Source organism: Triturus cristatus, chromosome 11 (assembly GCF_964204655.1).
Source record: "Triturus cristatus chromosome 11, aTriCri1.1, whole genome shotgun sequence".
Taxonomy (NCBI): domain Eukaryota; kingdom Metazoa; phylum Chordata; class Amphibia; order Caudata; family Salamandridae; genus Triturus; species Triturus cristatus.
Genome location: NC_140594.1, coordinates 152,166,065 through 152,191,456, shown reverse-complemented (window position 1 = coordinate 152,191,456; position 25,392 = coordinate 152,166,065). Strand labels below are relative to the sequence as shown.

The 25,392-nt window shown below is 46.0% G+C and overlaps 1 protein-coding gene across 8 annotated transcripts in view; it reads right to left on the bottom strand.

Annotated features, from left to right (window-relative positions):
* Nucleotides 1-2,668: 2,668 nt before the first annotated feature.
* The window catches only part of PITPNM2 (phosphatidylinositol transfer protein membrane associated 2), a 1,082,174-nt gene continuing 1,059,450 nt past the window's right edge, over nt 2,669-25,392 (bottom strand). For all 8 annotated transcript variants that reach the window (XM_085633970.1, XM_085633975.1, XM_085633974.1 and 5 more), the window contains 2 exons: nt 12,703-12,831; nt 2,669-6,412 (listed from right to left, as the gene is read on the bottom strand). In XM_085633970.1, the coding sequence (XP_085490096.1) occupies nt 6,068-6,412; nt 12,703-12,831 (474 nt within the window). In that variant the 3' untranslated portion in view covers nt 2,669-6,067. The remainder of the gene's footprint in view (nt 6,413-12,702; nt 12,832-25,392) is intronic.

Sequence of the window (25,392 nt, the reverse complement as noted above, 5' to 3'; positions counted from 1 at the left end):
TCCGCAAGGAAGCGCTGAACAGCTGAGTCGGCGTGTGCATCAAACAATAAAACCCCATCAAAGGGTAAATCAACAAGACTCTCCTGGATATTTTCCGGGAAGACGTTATCCCGTAACCAAGCATGGCACCGCAGGTGACTGAACCAGCCATAGCCCGGCCTAAGGAATCAGCAGTATCCAAGGTGGAGCGGATCGTAAACTCAGCAAGGTCACGGCCATCCTGGAGAAGATGAAGTAGGTCAACACGAGCGCCTTCAGTGCTGGTGGAGAGCAAAGACTCTGCAGAGTCCCACAGGGTAGAGGTAGCCCGAGCCAGGACACACACTATATTTAGTGACTATAGTGCAGCACTAGTGGAGGCAAAGATGTTCAGACCCCATGACTCAAGCCATCTGGACTCCCGGGAGGGAGGAAGCATTAGCCGGGGCAAGGAAGGGAAGGCAGTTTGCAAAACAAACCCCTGCACGTCGGGATGCACAAATAAGCAGACCGGATCATGTGGAGCAGGACGGTGGCGGTGCAAGACCGAACGAGCCACCGGATCACCGGAAGCTGGCCGAACCCAGGTGTCCAAAAGGGCATCATAAAGAGAAGCTTGAAAGGGCAGAAGCGGCTCCACATTCCCTGACCCACAGTGAAGGACATCAAGTAAAGGGTCCACAGATAAGGGCGCTGAAGGGGGTTGCATGTTCAAAATCCGAGTGGCCAAAGAGACCACTCTGAGAAAAGCTGCACCAGCCTCGGTAGCCCTCCGAGGAGAGGATAGTAGCTCATCAGTAGGTGAGGGCTGTAAGCTAACCCTCCCAAGACAGTGAGGTCGCGACCAATGCCCAACTGAGGGGAGCCCCATTGACGAATGGGGGTCCAGATGAGGCTCTTGAGGAGGCGAGGAGCCTGCTGGGTGCGGGTGCTCCTGAGGAGGCGGGGATCCTGCCGGATCCACATACTCTAAGGGAGGCACAGGCAAGAATACATCCGGCGTAGCCGGGCGTGAGGGCGACACCAAACTTTCTCTTGACTCCTCCGGAGAAGAGTCAACAACTCGATGCGGCGCCAAAACCACTTTAGTAGGCGCTGATCGAGCTTTGTCCGGCGCCGACTCGACTCCATCCGTCTTCGAGTCGTCTCCGTCCGGTGCCGAATCCATGATAAGCTCCCCTTCCGAAGAAGAAGGCGCCGGGGATGCAAGCCTCCGACGCCGCACCGGCACCGACTCAGCCGTAACCCGAACCGGCTCCAACTCCAAAGGAAGAAGCGGAGGCAGAGCCGGGGAGACGACAAGTTCACCTTCCAAAGAAAGAGAAGGCGCCGGAGCCGGGAAGGCAAACCTCCGGCGCCGCCTCAGCCTCAACTGCAACAGGCTCCGACTGAAGCAGAGGCAGTCTACGACGCCCGAACGGCGCCGTCCCGGGTTCCGGACTGGCGGCTGCCTGCCCAAAAGGCCGAGGCGTGCACAAAGCGAGGCTTTGAGCACCAGCAACCACCTGCGACGCCACAGGGAGCCCCACGGGACTATGCGGTGTGGCAGGGTTGCAATGGGTCGTAGAGGTGGACCCAGCCGGGCCGCACTCTGACGACGCCATATGGATTGTAGAGGGGGACCCAGCCGGGCCGCGTCCTGACGATACCACATCTCCGACATCCCTGGAGCTCAAAGGCTCATTTGACGCTGGGGTGTCAAACCCACCGGCGAGTCCGTCTGGGACCCCATAGGTAGGGGAGGCCCAGAGGACGCCCCAGGGACAGGAGAGGACCCAAGGGAGGCCTGCAAAGCCATGGCATAAGCCTCCATTTGGGCCCGAGTCTCCCCCGCACCCGGATAGGGCGGATAGAGGGGGGACGGCTGTCGGAGGCGCACGTCCGGAATATTCCGGGAACCAGTGCCCCTGACAACAGATGAAAGGGAGGTCGAGGACCTCGGCGACCTGCGTCGCAACTTACCAATAAGTGGTGAACGACGGCCTCGGGCCCAGAAGGCGATCAACGGCGAAACTGCGTTGAAGAGGCCGTGGGACGAGACGACTCCGACCGGGACAGTCATGCTGAAAGAAGCTTCATCGTACACTCCCGCCGGGATTTCGGCTTGAGGTGTTGGCAGGCCATGGAGTCGTGGTGCTCACCCAGACACCACATACAAATAAGATGCGAGTCTGTCGCGGACATTTGCCGCTAACAGTAAGTACAGGATTTAAAGCCCGAGGGCATTGCACACTGTTCCAGACGCGAAGCGTCGAAAAAGGGCCTGTAAACAGGCCAGAGAAACCGCTCACTCCGGATCCGCGTTGCACGCGGAAAAGAAGGAAACTGACGTCAGCGCACCGGGAGGGACTTATATGAACTCGCTGATGTCACATACGTGGAAGACGTCAGGGCGGGGTCGTGTGGCGCCGTCCCCTGGCGCGCAGAGGTGCTGCTGCTAAAAGTTTTCTGGATCCAGTCTGACGCCTGGGGATATTCTAAGTTAAGGAATCTGCGGCTAGATGTCTCTATCAGATACTTGCAGGCACAAAATTTATACAAAGAAACAGAACAAACAAAAAGCAGTCTAAGCAGTAAGTCTGCCACTGAACTTCAGAAGGTTATGCTGCCATCAGGTTGGCCAAAGATTCTTTTCGCTACTCATCTCTTACAACACTTGAATAACCACTGAAAGAAAACAAATCAAGAGGAGCCTTCCCAATTCTTTAATCTGTGTAACGTACAATGATACTGTACACAAAGCACACCCAGGCATTAAGACAATGCACTAACAGCAAGAAGAAAAAGCTCTAGGTATGGTTTGTTACATACAAGCAAAAGAGATCTTAACAGTATTGTAAACACGTAAAAGTAATGCAAGATATAAAAATGAGGAAGCTGCAATTTGATGTCTCGAAAAGTCCTTGGTGTGCCAGACTTTCCCACGTTTGTGATACTCATGCTCGAGTATACTTATATTTATTTTTTTCTTTCAATTGTGTCCTTAAGATACCACTCTTTATAAATAAAATATAACATCATTGAATATAAAATTGACAGTCGACGTTATCAATTTATCCAGGGGTTTCACACAAGAGTAGGAAAAAATATAAGGCTTCTAGAACTAATAGGAAAATGCAGCAAAGGTGAAAACACCATATCTACCTGGGCTATGAACTGCAAGTGTCGTGCTTAGAAGGGATGCTGTGTGTTTTAGAAGTAACACATGTGATAGTCAATGGTTTACAATGAATACCATTTTGGTATCTTAAAATAAACCTTTCCACTCTTGAATGAATATTTTGCTGAGGCCACGTGACAATAAAGGGATTTGTAAGTGAAAGGGAGATGTTTTAATTGAGATGATTTTCATCACATTCATCAAATTTGGAATATTTTGTACTCAAGTCTGCACTAGCAGTTGAGATGACACAATAAACATCTTTCATCTAACATGCAACCCTCAAAATACCATTAAACTAACTTTGCAAATGGAAAGATTTCTATTGCTATCGTTTAATAAAAGAAACATTTACACATCAAAAAGCAATATAAAACAATGGGTTTGGGAAGTAAATTATACAATAAGTGCATGGACTAGTTGTACAGTAAAAACCTCAGGCCTCATTTTCCCTGTGGCCCGTCCACCCACATCATAGAAAACAAATCTGCATAAACTTATATTATTGCGGTCATGAAAAAATGAAATTCTGCTCCAGAGACCGTGGTTTCTCGTGCTCAATTATAATGACAGATAGGGGACGGGCCTGACAAATCAAGTAGCTGAACAGAGATCTTAAAACCAAAAATGTACACATAGGTGAGGATTGTCATTCTTAAATGTTTTCATATAAACAAGGAATTGAATATAATATTGCACTTTTGCATTTACATGTACATTATACTTGGTCCATGAAAAAAACTTTGTACATAATGCCTGAAATGAAAAAAAAGCTACATGTTTAAATATTAATAAAATCGGAAAGTTGTTCCTTCCAAATATTTTCTCTACATAAATAAATAACTTTCACTTTGTACATAACCAACTTCTCTGAACATTTACATTATCTTTTGTTTTACACTATCTACACACAATATTGTGTTAACATCCCTCATTTGAAAATGTACACATATCCACATCTTTTCCAGAAATTGCCTACATGTGTCTGTCAGGTTCACAACCATGAAAGGCCATATCCAAATTTGTCAGTGGGTATGTGATATATTTTTTATTTGAAATTTAACATGGTTGACTTGGACTTGCCCTTGTAACTAATGATGGCAAAACATTAGTACATCCTTAACCTAACAACATACATAAAGTAATTCACATTATAGCAGCAGCGTCAGATGCACATTCAAGACACATATTCTGCGCTATGAGAAAGGGAAGTATTTTTTCATGTGTAAAAATCGATCTACGTACTAGTGTATTGTATGTAAAAGTAAATTAATATTGTTGCAGTTTGTCAAGTTTAAAAGTCAGGAGATGCATGGTGTACCTTTTCTCCGTTATTGCTGGCTTTTGGAATAAGCCAGCACTTACAGCCACTGTCGTTTAAGACTACGTCAACATAGTATAAATGTGATTTTTCATGAGATTCTGGTTTTTTGTTTTCATAAAGTCGTCTCCTCTGTCTGAAATGCACCCTGTTTTCTATTCTGGGATGACACGGTGAAGTAATGAGTTGCTCTTAGGCAGATTTCACAGTGCTGGGTTTCTGAGTGCAGAAATGCTGCACTCTGGATGGAGATAATGACTTATTAAACCAAAGTAGCCTCATTAAAAATCTCATTATAAATAGGATTATCAAGTAGAAAGCGTTATAAATGCGATATACTACAGTGGACGGTAAAGCTGCATTTTCGTTTGGCTCTGCCTATGTGTTGGGAGTAAAAAAATTATCATCTGTTCTATCCCAAATCCTGACCATGAAAGCTTTTTAAAGGAGCTTTGCCGTCTAGCTTGAGAGAAGAAAATTAAGATATGGCCTTTTGCAATGCGATGTACGTTTTTGGCAAACTCCCCTTCATCAGTCTTATTGTTTAGAAGAATAATGACTGCACAAAAATATACCTCAGCAACATACTGTTGTCATGCACTACCAACAAATCATGTGTAGCTACATGAGATGGTAACAAGTCTCCATTCTAAAAAATATCAGTGCAAAAAACAATGAGGTTTTACAGTTGAGGAACTACAGGTAAAAAAGCAAGTTTAACTCCTTGTGACAGCTGCTACAGGGGGCTTATTGACCCTTGAAACTATGAACCAGGATTTTAAGGTTTGGACCTAGCCTTCTTGAGTTTCCATCATGAGAAATGGAGTGGTTCCTAATGCTCATGGCTTGACCTGTCTGACAGTGTTCTAAAGGAATATGCAACTACTTGTGTGCTACTGACCAGAAACGAAAACTTGTTAAATTATCCAACAAAATACATACAAACAGTTCCCTGCTTGTATGCAAATTTCATCTGCGGTTGCTAAATCACCAATGGTCAAAAGAAGGGGAAAAAAGAGGATCTTTAGCTGCAGATTATGAGGACCGATATCCATGCATTGCACAAGAAGCTCTGTTTGCCAGTGGCGTCCTTCTACCTGTAGAACAGTTTCCACTGCGAAAAAAGGAAAATGGTTATACCACAGTAGCTGTGTCCTGCTGCAGAACAGGCTAAGTGAAAGTTCCAAACCTTTTAACATCTACCCACATTCTGTGCAATATTCAGTTTGACACGTCCTTTTATCAATGGCTAAGTAGAGGAAGGAGGCACGTATTTACAGTTGTAGTCGCTGAACCTGGATAAGAGAGGACATTGGGCAGAATATGTTCTTAGCATACAGCTGGTGTAGCACACAACTTCAATTCCCCTTTCTGAACCACCAATTCCAATCCTCACAAATAAAATGGAATTCTAGGTCCCACGTGCCAAACATTATGTCACACCATCACAACCGCTATATTGAATGGCCCGCACTTCTTGTGTCATTAGCCTGACTCTTTTCTTTCAGACCTGTTGTTTTGTAGCACCATAATCATCCGTCCTGCAAAGTCCATCCTGCCGTTGTGTTCTGTGTTGCTACAGCCAGCTAGTTCAATCTTTTGGTAAGTTACTTCTGACTTAAAACGCCAGATTCTAATTTGGGAGCAGTGGCTGCTGCACTCCGTCCCCAACAGCCTGCAGCAAGGCTCATGCTTCTTTGGCTGCGCTCCTTCTCTCGCTCCCTATCGCTCTCGGATTGGCTCTGCGTTCTTTCGGGCTTAGGGTTTGTACTCCCTGCTGGCTGCGAGGAGATGGTGCGTAGCAAGTGGTTCCTCTTTCTTAAGAAGTCAGTCTGCCCCGGAAGGCAAAAGCTCCCCTTTCGAAGTGCCATTCTGGTGGAATTCTTAGCTGGTCTAGAGCGATGGTTGTACTCCAGTTGGGCAAGATGTGCGGCATACCCTTCAGTAATGAACTAAGGACAAAAAATATTAAAATCATAGTTAAGATTTTGTCTCTACAGCCTACACCTAACATAATGTAAAGTACATGCATTCACTTCAATTACTTACTGCCACCACTGAATCCATTCCACAACTAACTAAAAAAAACAAGCAGAGGACCATGCCAGTCTCCTATATGTATTCTAATGTTTAGAATTGCTAGATTGGGGTCCTGGAATTCCCTCAGACGTCTTAGGGGCTTGAGGCCACAGTCCTGAAGGAAACCACAAAGCATGGAATGTGCTTCTGTTATCTTCATCTTGGTTGAAACCCACTATACAAAAACTACAGCAATAGTGAATTGACTCCATAACGAATAAGTTACTTACCTTCGGTAACAATGTATCTGGTAGAGACATATTCTAGTTGTAGATTCCTTACCTTGTGAATTTCCCCCAGGCGTCAGTCTGGATCCCGAGATTTTTCATCAGCAGTAACCCTGCGTGTCAGTAGGTGGTGTCCGTCGGCTACACATTCGACGTCGGTGTGGTGCCGGTCGGAAATGATGTCGCTGGAGCTATATATACACCGCCCGAGCGTGCTGACGCCAGTTCTTAACACGACTTTCCAGGCCCGAAGCGCAGAGCCATGAAAGACACTGGTGCGTCAAAACTATGGCCCTTTAGGAAAGCTCCCCTATCCCTAGACATTAGGTCGCAGATGGCATGAGAGTATCGGCCCAAGAGACAAGCGGTATTCACTGACTGCAATGCTAAGCTGGAGGAAGAAACATTCTCTTACCAAAGTCTTCCAGCTTCTTGGATTCCTTAGCAGGGGTGCAGAAGGGAATGCACCTTTTGAAAATGAGGCTTGGACAACCAAGCTCTCAGGGGAAGGATGTTGCGTAAGGAACGCTGGGTCGACCGGAGCGGGGCAGTGGATGATTGTCCTGTCCACAGGAGACCCTGTGCTGGGCTTGGACCAAGTGTCCATGACCCAACCCGCCCTATTTGTTGCAGTACCACATGGCGGTGGTGTTGTCGGTGAATACCTGCACCACTTTCCCTTTGAGAGAAGGAAGGAAGGCCTTCAGTGCCAGTCTGAGCACCCGGAGGTCCAAAAGGGTGATATGGAGACCGGACTCTGCCGGAGACCGGAAGCTTTTGATCTTCACCAGTCCCAGGTGGCCGCCCCATCCCAGGAGTGATGCATCTGTCACCACCATCATATCTGGTTAGGGAAGGGAAAGGGATCTGATCAATCTCTGTTAGCCACCACTGCAGTAAGTGTGCAGTTCCCTCCAAGATCTGGATGTAATTGGAAAGATTCCCCTGATGCTGCGCCCACTGGAACTTTAGATCCCACTTCAGAGCCTGCATATGCCATCTGGCATGATCCAACAGCAGGATACTGGAGGCCATGTGGCCCAGCAGCCTCAGAGTCATTCTCACCGAAATCCGGGATAGAGGCTGAAACATCGGAATCATTGCCCGAATATCCCGGACTCACTGCTCAGGAGGATAGGCACAAGAATGTCCAGAATCGTCTAGATGAAAGATAGCGTTTGAGAGAGAATCAGGTGTGACTTTGGCACGTTGATAGTGAACCCCAGCGAGTGCAGGAGGTCTGCCATAGTCTGGAGGTGGAAGATGACAGCCTGGGGCGAGCCCGCCTTCAACAGGCAGTCCTCAAGATCAGGGAAGACTTGCTGTGCAGATGAGCTGCGACCACCGCCATCCCTTTTGTGAACAACCGAGGGACACTGGTAAGGCCAAAGGGCAACATGGTGAACTGCAAGTGCTCGTGGCCCACCGTGAACCAAACGTAACGTCTGTGGGCTGGCAGGACGGGGATATGGAAATAAGCGTCCTGCAAGTCCAACAATACCATCCAGTCTCCTGGGTCAAAGGCAGACAGCAAGTGAGCATTCTGAAATTCTCCTTCCGGAAGAAGAAGTCGAGGGTCCGGAGGTCAAGGATAGGACACAGGACTTTGTCCTTTTTTGGGCACCAGAAAGTAGCGGGAATAACAACTACGTCCAACTTCTGGCACAGGTATCCTCTTTATGACCCCCTAGGCCAAGAGAACCGTAAATTCCTTGTGGAGAAGTGCTAACTGATCTTTCAATGTGCGGTTGTAAGAAGGTAGCATGGAGAGACGAGTAGTCTCGAAGGGAAGGGTGTAGCCCCTTTGAACTATCTGCAGAACCCACCTGTCCGACGTGATGGACTGTCAGCGACTGGCTGATGATAGATCGGACACGTCATACTAGGAAGGTTTGGAGGCAGTGGCAGAGGAGGAAAGGGTGGAGTGGCCGCCTGCTGGCTCCTTGACCCACGAGGTCGCTGGGTCCCACGTCCGCGGCCAGGCAGAGGCTGGACAGCTTGCAAGACTCGGTGGCTAGTCTATACAGGACGTAGCTGGGCGCCCCTTCCGTCAATCAATCAATCAGGGGTTTGTTGAAGCACAACTACTCACCCAAGAGGGTCTAAAGGCGCTGACAAAGAACATACTGGACACTTTATATTACAAATTTTGCGCCTCTTTGGGGATACTTCGGGACATCAATGTCTCCAGATTTACAGTCTCCCTGGCAAACGTCTACCCGCAGAGCTTTGTTTGGGCGGTTTAGTTGCAAATTGCCACCGGGGTTTTAAATACCTGGGTGAGTTTGTGTCCCCTGATGCTGGGGTGGCGTGGGAGTTATAATTTTGAGCCTGTGTTGAATCGCCTAAGGGATGATGTTCAAGTGTGGTCTCTTACTCTCCCTGACTGGAAAATCTGCATTCTTTAAAATGTTGTCCACAGTTACAAAACGTCCCGTATGGCATCCTGAGACGGTGGTGTCGGAAAATCAATTCTATCCTTTGTGCTTCCTATGGGACAATGACATCCCCCCCATATTGCTGTTAGAATTTTTTTTAAATCCACCTACTTTGGGGGCATCGCAGAAACTGAGATCGAATCCTACTATCGAGCCTCACATTTACTGATCATTAATAATTGGTGGTATGACTTCCGTGGTGACCCCGCTTTTGTATCTGTGTGGTGGGCTATGGGGGACACCCCCCTTGTCTCCTTTCTATATGGTTGTGGCAGCCTTGATTGCCTTACCCTAGCAACCAGGGTGGTTTTCAACCTGTGGCTATGCACCCTTCAGCAAATGGGCTGGTGGCGGAGACAAACAGAGGTGACACTGCTCTGGCAAGGCTGTGCGCTGTCACAGGTGGCCGGATTGGAGGGATTTCAGAGTTGGGACCTGATAGGGATATCTACTCTGAGTGACGTTATGAGTAGGACCACCCGCAAGTCCTTTCAGACTTTGCAAATTGATTATGGGCTTCACCGCAGTCAGTTCCATCGATATTTGCAGTTCTGCAATGCATTGACCACATATATAACAGCCCTGAATAAACTCCTCTGATTTAATCCGCTAGTGGCTAAGCTTCTCTCAGGGGACCTGGGAGATCATAAGGTTGCTAGTATATACCAGACTCTTATCTCCTACCAACCAGACACATTCACTGCCTTGCAGAGGGCATAGAAAGGTGATTTGGGAAACCCAAAAGATGAGGACTGGACTGAGGGTAGAGGTCCACCTAGCGCAGCAGCTCTTGCAGCAGGCTCAGACTGATACAGCTGAAATATCTTCACTGGACACACCTCACAAGACATCGCCTATGGAGGATGGTGGGTATTGCCTCCCCTGTTGAAACGCAGAGGGGACATTCCTACATACTGTATGAGGCTGTCCTGTCTTGGAATCGGTTTGGCACAAAGTGACTACTTGCCTGAGCAGGATCTGGTGTTGGAATGTCCCAATGGACTCCAAACTTACGCTCCTACATATTTAACTGTATACTGGGTGGTAACTTGTACAAACTAATGGGGATGACCCTTGCCAAACATGATATAGCGAGAGAATGGAATGTCATGACTCCCCTTTCTATGGTGGATAGGAGGAGGGGGATGGATCACTGCCTGGGTTTAGAGATAGTGGTGTATAGGGCACTGGGCTGGAAGCAGAAGCATGCTAAGGTGTGGCAGGCATGGGCAGAGTACTGGAGAAATGTGTTGGCCATATGTGACAAATATTGGATGAAATTTGAAGCTTAATGGGTTGATGTGTATGTAGGATAAGTTAAGGTGACTTGCTAATTTCCTTGTTGTTGCACATACAGATTGCTGGCGGGTGGTGGCAGGGGGGGTTCTACGCACAAGGATTTGCATTTTATGTTTGCATTAGTGAAAAAAAACACTTAACTTGGGCACAACCACAGGAAACAAACAAGCTTCAAAGCACTTCTATTTATCTGGTAAGCTTTGTGAATGCCTGAACGAGAATCTTGCCTGAAGTTAATCTCTAAAATAAATTTACATTTAATTCTCGGAAAGGCATGTACTTGCTCGTTCGTTCAAATAACTTTATTAGATTCACATGAATCATAAAAGTATTCCATAAACATACATAAAAACAATAAGAACATTTTTTAAATCTTCTATACAAAAATTGGGGTGAGATCATGTGAAAGTTCTCAATTTTTAAAACAATATTTTGATAAGATACAACATTCCATCATGTTAATTTTCCAGTAACAGTTCATACCTTTTCCTAATTGACAGCGCAGTTCTAATGAAGTTGAGCACAGCACTACAAATTACAGTGGTGGACAAAGATCGTAGATAATTAAAACCTTCTTGATACGAACAGGGGCGAATTTCCTTTAAAAGAGGCTTAAGAAAGCGTGCCCTAATATCTTTGTAAACAGCATAAAGTGCGTAGTAATTTGTTGGGCTAAGTTATTACAAGGACAGGGAGTCAGTCTCTTACACCAACTCGCCTGCTTGGGAAAAGCCACAAGAAAGCGCAAAGACGAAACCTAGTCAAAAGGAAACGAGCTTGTGATTGAATAGTAAAAGACAAATAAAATTGCTGATGGAGTAGCGACCCATCGATGAAAGCATCATTTTCCCGATCTGCGATAATTATTTCATTATAATATGCATTTTGTATGATTGATTTTTTGATATTGGGTTGAATACCATCAGGATTATCGTAGTAGTGGCTCAAACCGATCCTATAGAAAGTATTCTTAACATAACAATGCCAGGGGATAGACAGGGCCTTTTCCAAATTCATACTGTCTCTAATGATCGCACTTGAAAATAATAATTCCTCCGAAGTCCATACCTTTCTCCATAGGATCAATGGGGTAATATTTATTATATATTGGACATAGTCTAAACCCACTTCAGAGTGACAACATTTTGTAGGAGAGCTAATGGGAATCATCAGTAATCTTTTCAGGAATTTATTTTCTAAAGTTTGTATCTGACTACTTTTTTGGTGACCCCATACTCCTGCCCCATATGTTGCAACCGAGAGGCATTTTGATTTATATAAAGTCAACATTTCTGCCATTGGCTTATGTCCCAATTTGGACGCAAAACGGAAAATCCCCTCTATAATTCTACTAGTATGTTGGGACCTGGCTACAATCAGATGGTCCCAATTTAATGTGTTATTAAAATCATTACCCAGGCATGTACTCTAGATTTGAGCTTTGACCTGAAATAGCAGTGTAATGTCAAATGTAAACATGTTAAAAATTGTTTCCTTTGACATGGGTTTGCTACTGCTTTGATCATAGTAGTTTAGGGTTGAGCTGGCAAGCCTGAGGGTTATTTTTAAAGTCACTCATGTAGGTGGTGTAAATGCACAATGCAGCCTACATGTTACATATAATCATTTGGCCACTGGTGCACTTCCTACACTAAATTTCTGTATTTTTACTTAAATGTTAAATATACCACTTGAGATTGGCCAATCTGTCATTATTTTAGGGATCAGAGCACTTGCATGGGGAACTTTCGCAGTTTCCATAGTGCCTGAATTCAAACTATGCCAGTAACTCCAATCCTACATAAAGAAATCATTCGGTTAGACCACACAAAAGGTAAATTTCCTACATATGTATATTATAAAATGACCCTGTTGAGTGCTTTGAAAATTTGGCTTGGTTAAGGCATATAAGCTTTGGTGCCTTCTTTCTGCACAACTCTTAATCAATGCTATTGAACTTGCAGTGATAAGAACAGAAAGACACTCGCACCTGATGGGCTTGGTATTTCACTTGGTGTAGAAATGTGTTGCACTAAAGATTCTAAGAATGTCTGAATTAAAATCTACCCATTTTTCCTCTAACACACAATGTTAGATTTGCTAGTGCCAATTACAATAGTAAGTAAACTTCAGGGTGAGAATCAATAATCCACCCTTGGTTTCGAGCACCCAAAACAATATAAAGGATAGTAATATTACCTGACACTGATGCTGTAATTTCTTGGTTGGGCGACCAACAATATAAATTTGTGCAGGCGGCAGACCGATGGTGCTGTATACGGAAATATCCTTGGTAGAACCATATGCTGCATGAACTTTCATGTGCAACTGTGGAAAGATATAAATGAAAAAGTCCGGAAAAGGTCTCATGTTCACAAACTGGAAGCAATGCTAGTTTTGCCATTACAGCTTTGATGAACCTGTAAGGCTACGGTGTCCTTCAATAATACACAAGGGCAGACCCATACCAAAATTTCTGATTATCACATGGGATATTCTATATCTACATGGGATACATTATCTTGCAAAACAAACCGGAATTATTTATGAAGTCTGTGATTATTCTATCAATCGGGCATGGAACTGCCCATGGTGCCCAACATTGAACTCCCTTCCTATACAGTAACATCCTTGATTGGGACTAGAAATAGCATTTCCAGAGGAAAATGGCTCTCAGGGTTGTTTTTGTGCAGAAAGGATCCCCTTTCCTGCACAAAAACAACCCTGCCCACAATTCAGGCACCCTTTTACCATGATGCAAGTGTGACTACATTGGCGCTAGGCAGCCAAAAGTGTGCCAGCGCTAGGAAATGACAGGAATGTGCCATATAATGGTATATACAGCAACTTCCTACACTTTCCCTTAGCGTATCAAGGTGGCTTGCTGCGTTGCTCTGCATGAATGAATGCTAATTTGCCCTCTATAGAAATATATATCTGTTAATCTGCTGTACTACGAAGGCTATAAAAAGCTGATTTTGAGCGTCATACTAAAATATGGATACCTCATAGATAATTGGTACTAAAGCAAAATAGGCGCACAAACATGTCTACACAGTACAGTTCTGCACGTCCAGATTAAAAAAAAAGGTCCCCAATGTCAATCTAAATGGGCCAGATGTATGTATAGTAATCTAAATTAACCTCCGTTATATAGTCAGTATTTAAAATCACAAAATACAATGAATATTCTGTTCATAGCCCTTCTGGGTTACCCAGGTTCTGGTACCTCTTAAAAAGCATATTAATGCAGTCAAATTCCTATCACGAAAACCAACTATCAAAAATGTAAGATTTTCTGGAGCAATTAAAAATATTTCAACAAAAAACACAATATTTGTAATATATAAATGTCTAAATAGTTGACAAAATATTTTACATTTTAGCAATTGGGCTTCATTTTTCACATGAAATCTTTTGATAGCCTTCAAATATATCAGTGGTGGACTGTCTTACAGAAACCATGCTGTGATGAGGAATGGGGAGTTCTGGGTGGGGACATGGCTTGGGACGTTAATAGACAGACAGCTCATTACACAGATTTTTGTCCACATATTTGAAGTTTGAGGCATTGAAAATAAGAATAATGTAACTTAACCAGTAAGCATCTGTTCTTGGCATGTAGAGCTGCAGATTCACATGCTTTGCATACTCCTCCCATCTAGTGTTGGGTCCGAATGTTTGCAAGTTGTTTTTCTTCGAAGAAGCCTTTCTTAGTCACGAAGTAGGATGACTCCTCCTTTCAGTGATAGTGATCATGGTTGTTTTCCCGCAAGAGGGTGAGAATGTAGCAATAAGTGTAGTACGGAGATGTGCATGAATGTATAATGAAGAACTGCAACAACTACAGGTACCCGTGGAGGCGGGCGGGTGCATGTGAATCTACAACTCTACATGTCAAGAACAGATGCTTACTGGGTAAGTAACATTATCCGTTTGAGGCATGTGTGCTGTACATAGACTACAAAGCAGTATACTCCCAAGCGGTCACTAACCTGTAGATGTTGCAATTGTTTAAAATAGTGTTTTAAGTACTGCTTGGCCTACATTCGCCTTTTGACGTGCTAACATATCTACACAATAGTGTTTGGTAAATGTGTGTGGTGTAGACCATGTAGCTGCCCTACGTATGTCAGCTACAGGAATGTTAACTAAAAAGGCCACAGAAGCCCCTATTTTGCGAGTGGAATGCGCTTTAGGGGGTATGGATAAAGTCCTTTTAGCTTTAGCATAGCATGTTTGAATGCATTTAACAATCCATCTAGCAATACCAGATTTAGAAATGGGATTGCCTTTGTGAGGTGGAGCAAATGCAACAAACAGTTGTTTTGCGAAAGTGTTTCGTCCAATCTATGTAGTACAACAAAGCTTTTTTTATGTCAAGCGTGTGAAGAGCACGTTCTGCTACAGAATCAGGTTGAGGAAAAACACAGGTAACTCAACCGATTGGTTTATATGAAAAGCAGAAACTACTTTGGGAAGGAATTTAGGGTTGGTGCGGAGGACTACCATGTCTTTGTGTAACTGAAAGAAGGGTTCTTCCAATGTTAATGCCTGTAGCTCACCAACTCTCCTTAATGAGGTGATTGCGATGAGGAAAGCAACTTCCATGAGAAAAATTGCAAAGGGCATTTGTGCAACGGTTCAAAAGATGGACCCATGAGCCTTGTAAGAACAATGTTGAGATTCCATACTGGGACAGGAGGAATCCCTGGTGGTATTACCCTTTTCAAGCCTGCCATGAAGCCTCTGATTACTGGAACTCTGAATAGTTGGCACTTCGGGCTGGACAGTTCCCATGAAGCACAGGGTCAAGACTGATTTGCATATAGCTGGGTCTGAACTGACGTGGCGAAGTGAGCTAAAGAACGATGATGGATTCAACTCAGATCTGTGACTGGGGGGTGAGTGTCTGAAAAGTTTCAGAGCTCTGTCCATCATCTCCATGTGTTTGCTTTGTTTGCCCTAAGTTTGCAGGGTATGCCCAGACGTGGGTCCCTTACTCACTTTTCCACTGGATTGAAGCTAGCCTGGCTGATGAGGGGGTTACCCCGAAACCGGTCCCAGGTTGCTTGTTTCCGGTTCAGGGAAGACCTGGCTTGGCACTTCGGCCTGGACTGTTCCCATGAGGCACAGGGTCAAGACTGATTTGCATATAGCTGGGTCTGAACTGACGTGGCGAAGTGAGCTAAAGAAAGATGATGGATTCAACCCAGATCTGTGACTGGGGGTGAGTGTCTGAAATGTTTCAGCGCTCCATCCACCATCTCTTTGTGTTTGCTTTGCTCGCCCTAAGTTGGCAGGGTATGCCCAGATGTGGGTCCCTTGCTCACTTTGCAACTGGATTCAGGCTAGCCTGGCTGATGAGGGGTGTTACCCCTAATCCGGTCCCAGGATGCTTGTTTATGGTTCAGGGAAGACCTGGCTTGGCACTTCGGGCTGGACTGTTCCAATGAGGCACAGGGTCAAGACTGATTTGCATATAGCTGTGTCTGAACTGAGGTGGGTAAGTGAGCTAAAGAACGATGATGGATTCAACCCGGATCTGTGACTGGTGGTGAGTGTCTGAAAAGTTTCAGCGCTCTGTCCATCATCTCCTTGTGTTTGCTCTGCAAATACACAGCAACTGCTGCCAGGTGCAAACGAATAGATGTATAAGCTAGTCCAGTTTGCTGTAAGTGTAACAGGTAACAGATAATGTTTTGTATAGAAGCATCTAGAGGGTTTATTTTGTTGTTATTACAGTAGACAAGACAACAAATATTTTCCACTTTGCTGCATAGCAAGCTCTGCTGGTAGGCTTTCTTGCTTCTCTTAGAATATTCATACAGTCTGGTGGTAGATTTAAATAACCAAACTCTATGACTTCAGGAGCCAGATTGTTAAATTCAGTTCTTTGGGATTTGGATGTCTGATTTATCCATGGTTCTGTGTAAGGCGGCTGAATGTGAGATGCAGCATTTGATGTTGACTAGTGACAGCTCCAACAGGGTGGTGTACCATAACTGACGGGCCCATGTGGGAGCTACCAGAATAAGTGTGAGGGGTGTTTTTCTAAGCTTCCGAACCATACACGGAATGAGGGGGAGAGGTGGAAAAGCGTAGGCAAATATTCCTGACCAGTTCATCCATAGGGCATTGCCCTTTGAGAGTGGGTGTGGGAACCTGGAGACGAAGTTTGGGCATTTTGCATTGTCGGCTGTGGCAAACAAGTCTATTTGTGGGAATCCCCATTGTTGAAAGTATGGAAGAACTTGGGGATGAATTTCCCACTCGTGAATTTGGTGTCTCCTTCTGCTGAGGTCGGCAATCTGGTTGTTTACTCCTGGGAGGTGTTCTGCCAGAAGATAAATCCTGTGATGAATTGCCCACTCCAAATGGTCTGAGCAAGTCGTGACAGTTGGAGTGAGTGCGTCCCTCCCTACTTTTGAACACAATACATTGCTGTCATGTTGTCTGTTCGGACTAGGACAGTTTTGCCCATCAGGTGAGTTTGAAAAGGTTTGAGCGCTAGAAAAACTGCTAGAACCTCTAGATAGTTTATGTGGAGACTTTTGTGCTTGTTGCTCCACAGGCCTTGTATTGTATAATTTTGGAGATGGGCACCCCAACCTGTCAGAGAAGCATCTGCTGTGAGCACGATCTGTGGAATAGGGTCGATGGAAGGTCGTCCTTTTGATACATTTTGTGGGTTCCACCACTGCAGAGAGCAATGGGTACGGCTGTCTACCAACTCTAGATCAGTTAATTGACCCTGTGACTGATTCCACTGGCGTGCCAAGCACTCTTGTAGGGGAAGCATGTGAAGTCTTGCATGGGGTACGATTGCGATGCAAGACGTCATCATTCCCAGAAGTTACATGAATACTGGCTGGTAAGGCTTTTTTTTTAAATGTTATTTATAACCAGCTGGCTATACAATGCACAGTCACATGACATAAGACAATATCTGACATTGCATGTTGACAAAGAGGAGCATTGCATACAAGAGAGTCCTCCTAGTTACATTTCCAACCACAGTGCATAAGGCATTCAGCCGATAGCGACTCTACATCAGACTAGTAACCCAGAACCCATACAAGCAAGTGGGCACCCTACACAAAGCAAATTAGACAGCGAGCTGCAATGAAGGATATATTTCAAGCGTCTCCTTGCGTGTGCAGTGTATGTTGAGGGTCAGCTTCTAGGGTCGCATCTCTGCTAAGGAGAAAGGAGGTAAAGAGTTCCCATAAGTCTCGGGGACGGGCTCTAGGGGGCAACAACTCCCAGAATGCTGATAGCTTCTCATGACAGTAGGTGACATCTGTAATCCAATCTCGCGGCTTACGAGCCTTCATTCCAACCCAGTGGAGCGCACCTCTGCGCTTCGCAAGGAGGAGCAACAAGGCAGGCAATTTGAGGTATTCTCTGGGCACATCTTTAACATATCCCAGCAGACCAATGAGTGGGGAGAGGGGGATTGACATGTTTATAATCTCTGCGATCGTATTGAAGACCTCGGTCCAAAAATTGGCAACCGCTGGGCAATGCCAAGCTAAGTGCAGGAAATCCAAGCGAGGCACATGACAACAGTGGCAGTGAGAGTCAGGGGAGAGTCCCATCTGAAATTATTGCGATGGCGTACGTTACAGTCAGTGCAGAAATTTGAAATGTATAAGATGAAGTTTATAGTTAGGGGACAACATTTTGAGCTAAGTGCAACAGTAGGTCCACTGCGCATCTGTCAGAGGACTAGAGAGATCTGTGTTCCACTCCTGTCGCGCCCTTGGGGCGAGCACTGGAGCAGTTTCCTGCATGACGCGGTGGAGGTGCGTGATCAGCTTGCGCTGTGGAGGAGTTACATATATATGTTCTAGTGCTAAGAATGTCTGTGGGGGAACCGGAAAAGGGTTGTGAAGCACGAGGCACACGACCTGCACCTGAAAGTACAAGAAGGTATCCAGTAGCGTGACAGTAATGGTGTCAGTAGAGCTTGGAGGCTCGAGAAAGTAATCAGAGGGCTAGAGATCAGCAAAGGCCGAATGCCCAACCACTCAGCGCATCCAGCCGCGCCCCTGTCCTGGTGTGGTGGCAGAAAGGGGTGATTAGCCACAGGAACGCATGGAGCGTACAGCTGTGCGCATTCAGCGAGTCTTATGAGTCCAGTCCACTTCCAACGCAAACACTGCATTGTATCAATTTCCACCCGAGGTGTTTTGTAAGGAAGAACAAGGCGGTAGCAAGTGGCCAGGGAGTGGCCCTGTCTAGTTCAAAAGAAACATGGGGTTGAAAAGGCGTAGGGTGTATCCAATAATGGAGAGCCTGGGCGTAGAGTGCATATAAATGAAATTCTGGAGCGCCCATTCCGCCCTGCGATTTGCTGTAGCGTGAGCAACTCGTATCTGACTTGGGCATACTGACCCGCCTACACCAACGATATCAAACCGGATCGTAAGCGCCTGAAGAAGCTGACCGTGAGTGGAATTAGGACGTTCACGAATAAATAGAGGAATTTGGGCAACACGATAATTTTCGCAATTGCGATGCGTCCCGCCAGTGACAGGGGCAATTTGGACCAACCACATTGGGATGCGATTTTCTGACCACTCTATAGCTCTGCCATAATTGGCACGCCAAAGTTCCTCAACATCTTTACAAATCCACACACCGAAATACTTTATTGGACCACCCGCCCACTGCAGTGAACACTCTGAGGTGGGGGGGGGAGTCGTCTCAGTCAGGGGGAAGAGAACGACTTAGTCCAATTTATCTGTACCCCAGAGTGAGCGCCAAACCTGACCATTTCACGTATTAAAGGCGACAGGTTGACCTCCGGGTCCCACATATAGAGAAGGATATCATCTGCATACAAGGATACTACTAATACCTGAGATGTAAACCCCAAGTCCCTCTCCGCATGGTGTTGGCACAAGCGTGCAGCAAGTTGTTCTATTGCAATGGCAAATAATAAGGGGACAGCTGGCAGGCCTGCTTCGTACCCCGTGTAACTGGAAATGGGCTCGAAATGTGCCCACTGAAGCGCACACGTGCAGTGGGGAAAGTGTACAAGAGACGGATTTGTGCAAGAAATTGGGCACCCAAACCCATCCTCCCCAACAGTGGAAAGATATATTCCCATTCAAGCGTATCAAACACTTTTGTAACGTCCAATAGGGCGGCTGCCTCTATTAACTGTGGGTGCAGGTAATGCAGTATCGCAAAGAGAGTTTGCAGATTGTGGGATGTCGATCTGCCCGGTACGAAGCCAGATTGATGGGGCCGCACCATGACGGGTAGGAGCAATTGTAGTTGGTTAACTAATATTTTGGTGTATATTTTAGTGTATGTATTTATTAAAGATAGGGGGCAGTAAGAGTTGCACTGATTTGGCGGTTTATCAGAGTTGAGGATAGTGACTAACACAGCTTCCCGCCCAGACGGGGGAAGGCGCACCATCTCCAGAGCATCCCCATACATCTCTGGGAGTTTGAGAACAAGGATCTGGGAATATTGTTTGTAGGTGGCAGCAGGTAGTCCATCCACTCCCGGGGCTTTTTCAGGAGGAAGGCTGGAGATTGCCTGGTGCACCTCTTAAATAGCAATGGGAGAATTCAAGAATTCTCGTTGGGTATCAGAAAACCAGACAAGCTGTACGTCATCCAAGTACTTTTGGAGGGCTGCATTGCCCACTACTGGGGTGGTGAAGTAAAGGTGAGCAAAGAACGCCGCCATTGTTTGAAGGAGGTCAGTAGGGGAGGTGCATGCATGCCCTTCCGCATCCAGCAACTCACCCACATGTGACATAGCGTGCTGCTTTTGAAGTAGGCGAGCTAGGGTCCTGCCAGGGCAGTCTCCCTCACCTTATCTATGGGCCTGGGACTCACAACCCAGGTAATGTGTTTCGCGTAGCGCCTCATCTTGGTATTTCTTGGTATTCTGACATCTTATCTCGAATACGGGTCACTTAATTGGGTGGAGTCTGATTTCAATGTCGCATTATCAGCTTCCAGTCTTGTGAGCGTGCCTCGGATCGCTTTGAGGATTCCATTCTGCTTGGATATACATACACCACACACAACAACTTTGTAGGCATCCCACAGAATAGCAGGCGAGCTGACCGAGTCAGTGTTTAGCAAAGCATGAGGCAGTTGTATGGTCATTTGGACCGGGGCGTGATCAGAAAGGGTGTGGGAGAGATGTGCGACGGATGTAGTCCATAGCTGTGCATCCCTAGTGGTGAGTCAATAGTCGATTCTGGACCAAACCCCGTGCTGCATTGATACGCAAGTGCCTGGGCGAGCCATTCCGTGCGCGCATCGCCAGAGGTCGACAAGGTGATTGTCAGTGATTAATATATAAAGGGTTTGGGCCACGCAGGGGTGGGGATGTCGGGAGCTGCCCGCTCTATCAAGGGCGTCATCTAAAGGGTCATTACAGTCACCCCCCCAGAGCACCATCCGGGGACCATTATCAGTGATCAGCTGCCGATTTATAACAAAAAAGTCAGGGTCATCAGTATTAGGCCCGGATATGGCAGCCAAAGTGACGGGAGTATTGTGCAGGGTACCCGTCAGGATAATGTAGTGACCCTCCCTATCGCTGATACAGTTAGTGGTGTGTCACGCTAGGCTCCTGCATATAAGGATACTGACCGCCCTCTGGTAAGGAGATTGGGAAGCGGTGCTTTGGCTAGATGAGTTTCCTGCAGGTAGCAAATGTCGATCATGTGTCTGACTAAATAAGAGTGTATCAGCTGTCTCTTGCGGCCATTATTTAGGCCGCTCACATTCCACGTGATGCAGGTGACTGTAGACATCTTATTCTGGGCTATAATGTCTGTAAACATGCATGATCAGGATGCCAGGCAAAGTACCAAAGATATACAGTATAACAGCATCAATCATCTGTATTGCAGGACCTTTTGCCCATGCATCATTAAGAGCCAGCAACTTTGGAACTTTTTTAAATCCATCCCAACCCGGACCCAAACAAGAACTATGCATACTTTGAATTGATAATGCTTGCCTGCTATCACAAATCTGAGGTATTTGCGATGAGGTGGGTGAATTGAACATGAAAGTAAGCGTCTTTAAGGTCTAGAGTAGACATAAAATCTGCGTTTTGTAAAAGTGGTAGTATGTGTTGAAGGTTCAGCATGTGAAAGTGTTCTGACAGTATATATTGGTTTAATTCTCTGAAATCCAGAATAAATCTTAAGGAACAGTCCTTTTTGGGAATCAGAAATTATAGAGAGTAAACCCCTGAACCTTGGTATTGTACTGGAACCGGTTCTATAGCTCTTTTTAGTAAGAGAGATTTAACTTCCTGTTCGACAATTGCACATGTTGTGGAGACCATTTGTGAGAGCGAGTTGGAATGTTTGGAAGATTGCTGGTAAGCTCCAGGCCATAACCATGTTGGATAATTCCAATCACCCATTTGTCGGTTGTTATAGATTGCCAAATGGGGAGAAATTATTGAAGTCTTCCCCAACAGGTGTGGTATGGTCGGGGGAAGCATGGGTAAGTCACTGCTCATTAGGGGACGGGGAGTTAGGGGGTGTGCTGCCCTTAATCCTACCTTTAGAGTTGTTCCCTCTATAACCGCCTCAAAAAAAGCCTCTTGAGGGAGAGTACTGATTATTAACCTTGTAGGTGGAGGTATTTTGGTCTGAGGGTATGGTCTTGGACCCTGCTCGGTAAAAGGAACGACTAAAGGAGCCTCTGTTTGAAGGGAACTGAAGTGTTCCCATATATTGTTTCTTATGACTGATCAACCCCAGGGCCAAAAAGATGCTTCTTATCAAATGACGTGAAGAAAGAATTGCTGGACCTCGGGCTTAAACCCGAAAAGATCCTTAACCAAGTATGTCGCCTAAGCAAAATGCTAGTGTTGACCTCTAGCTGTAGTATCAGCCACATCTAGAGCACACCATATGGAAGAACTGGAAGGAATATGCTACTTACCAGTATGCATCTGTTCTTGGCATGTAGAGCTGCAGAGTTGTACACTTTGCATAGATCGCCATCTGTTGGGCCCGGATGTTTGCAGTTTGTTTTTGTTCTTTGGACAGTGTTTGGAAGTCACGAGTTCGGTGACTCCTCCTTCGGTCCGTACTGCGCATGGGCTTCGGCTCCATCCTCAGATTGTTTTTCGCCAGCAGGGAATTGATGGAGCGTAGTAATAACAGTGAGAAACCCATGTGTGTTGTATCTAAATAAGATAGACTGGAACGGATACAGGTAGCCGGGGAGGCGGGTGGGCGTGTACAACTCTGCAGCTCTACATGCCAAGAACAGATGCATACTGGTAAGTAGCATATTCCGTTCGAGGCATATGAGCTGCAGATTGTACACTTTGCATAGATTATATAGCAGTACCCAACCTTAGCGACGACCACCGGTATCCGTTGCAGCGGTTTGAAATAGTGTCTTTAGTACAGCCTGGCCCACACTAGCTTGTTGCTTGGAGTGCACGTCTACACAGTAATGTTTTGTGAAGGTGTGCGGTGTTGAACATGTGGCTGCTTTGCAGATGTCATCTAAGGGTATGTTCCCTAGAAAAGCCATAGAAGCCCCTAACTTTCTTGTAGAGTGGGCTTTAGGTGGAACAGATAATGTTCTTTTTGCCTTTTGATAGCAAATTTGTATGCATTTTACAATCCACCTAGCTATCCCTGATTTAGAGATGGGGTTGCCTTTATGCGGTGGAGAGAAGGAGACAAACAATTGTTTAGTCTTCCTGAAAGGTTGCGTTCTTTGTATGTAGTACAGTAAAGCCCTCTTAACATCAAGTGTATGTAGAGCCCTTTCCGCAACAGATTGAGGTTGCGAGAAAAAAACAGGTAATTCCACCGATTGATTGAGATGGAAGGGGGAAATGACCTTGGGCAGAAATTTTGGATTCGTACGAAGTATCACTTTGCTGTGATGTATTTGTAAGAAGGGTTCCTGTATAGTGAACGCTTGTATTTCACTAACCCTTCTAAGGGAAGTGATAGCTACGAGAAAAGCTGTTTTCCAGGTGAGGAACTGTAGCTCACATTTATGCAGTGGTTCAAGGGCGGACCCATTAACCTTGTAAGAACTACATTTAGATTCCATACAGGAGAAGGTGGTGCCCTGGGTGGAATTATGCGTTTAAGGCCTTCCATAAAGGCTTTAATAGCGGGCACCCTGAACAGTGATAAATGCTGTCTGTTTTGCAGGTAAGCAGCAATCGCTGCTAGGTGTAGGCGTATGGAAGAATATGCCAGGTTACACCTTTGAAGATGGAGTAGATAGCATATAATGTGTTGTATGGATGCATCTAAAGGGTTGATTGCATTGTTACGGCAGTAAACAACAAATCTCTTCCACTTTGCGGCATAGCATGCTCGAGTGGTAGGACGTCTGGCTTCCTTGATAATATTCATGCAGTCAGGGGGAAGGTTAAGGTACCCAAATTCTAAGATTTCAGGAGCCAGATCGCAAGGTTGAGCTGAGCTGGGTCCGGGTGTCTGATTTCTCCATGGTTCTGAGTTAGGAGGCACGGGGACAGGTGCAGTTTTTGATGTGGTACCACTGATAGCTGTAATAGTGTGGTGTACCACGGCTGCCTGGCCCATGTTGGGGCTACCAGAATGAGCGTGAGGGAGTGCTGTTGCAGTTTCCTGACCACTAATGGAATTAGTGGGAGAGGTGGAAAGGCGTATGCAAATCTGCCTGACCAGTTCATCCATATCGCATTGCCTTTGGACAATGGGTGTGGGTATCTGGCGGCGAAGCTTGGGCATTTTTTGTTTTCGTGGGTGGCGAAGAGGTCTATCTGAGGATGCCCCCACTTGCGGAAGAATGGGCGAAGGACTTGTGGATGCAGTTTCCATTCGTGTATTTGTTGCGTTTGTCTGCTGAGCAGATCTGCCATGGTGTTTTGTATGCCTGGGACGTGCTGTGCCAGGAGAAAGATGTTTTGTGGAATTGCCCATCTCCATATGCTCTGTGCTAAGCGGGAGAGCTGGGGAGTGTGTGTCCCCCCCTGTTTTTGAATATAATACATTGCAGTCATATTGTCTGTGCGAATGAGGACTGCTTTGGCTGAAATCTGTTTCTGAAAGGATTTTAGGGCTAGAAAGATCGCCAATAGCTCCAGATGGTTGATGTGGAGCGATTTTTGCTGTGGCGTCCATAGACCTTGCATTGTGAGGTGTAGGAGGTGCGCTCCCCAGCCGGAGAGCGATGCGTCCGCTGTTAGAATCACCTGAGGAACCGGGTCCAGGAACGGCCGCCCTTTGGAAAGGTTTGTGGTGTTCCACCACTGCAGAGAGTGATGGGTGCGGCCGTCCACCAACACCAGATCCGTCAGCTGTCGCTGGGCCTGGTTCCACTGTCGTGCTAGGCACTCTTGGAGTGGACGCATGTGGAGTCTTGCATGGGGCACTATGAAAATGCAAGATGCCATCATCCCTATTAGCTTCATGAACACTCATGCTGGGAGAGAGTGCTGAGCAATGAACGTTTGGCGCAAGGCTTGTATGCTTGCGATCCTGGCTGAATTGGGATAGGCTATACCTTTGGAGGTGTCTATAGTGGCCCCGAGATATTGCTTTGTGTGAGATGGTATGAGGTGGGACTTTTGGTAGTTCACCGTGAAGCCTAGCTGGTGGAGCAGTTGGATGGTGCTGTTTGTATGTTGCACACATTGGTCGTAGGACGCGGCTTTTATCAGCCAGTCGTCTAAGTAAGGGAAGACGTGAATATGTTGACGTCTGAGGTGTCCTGCTACTACCGCTAGGCATTTGGTAAACACCCGTGGTGCGGTGGTGACCCCGAATGGGAGAACCGGGAATTGGTAATGCTGACCGTCCACCACAAACCTGAGGTACTTCCTGTGAGAAGGGTGTATTGGAATATGAAAGTATGCGTCTTTCAG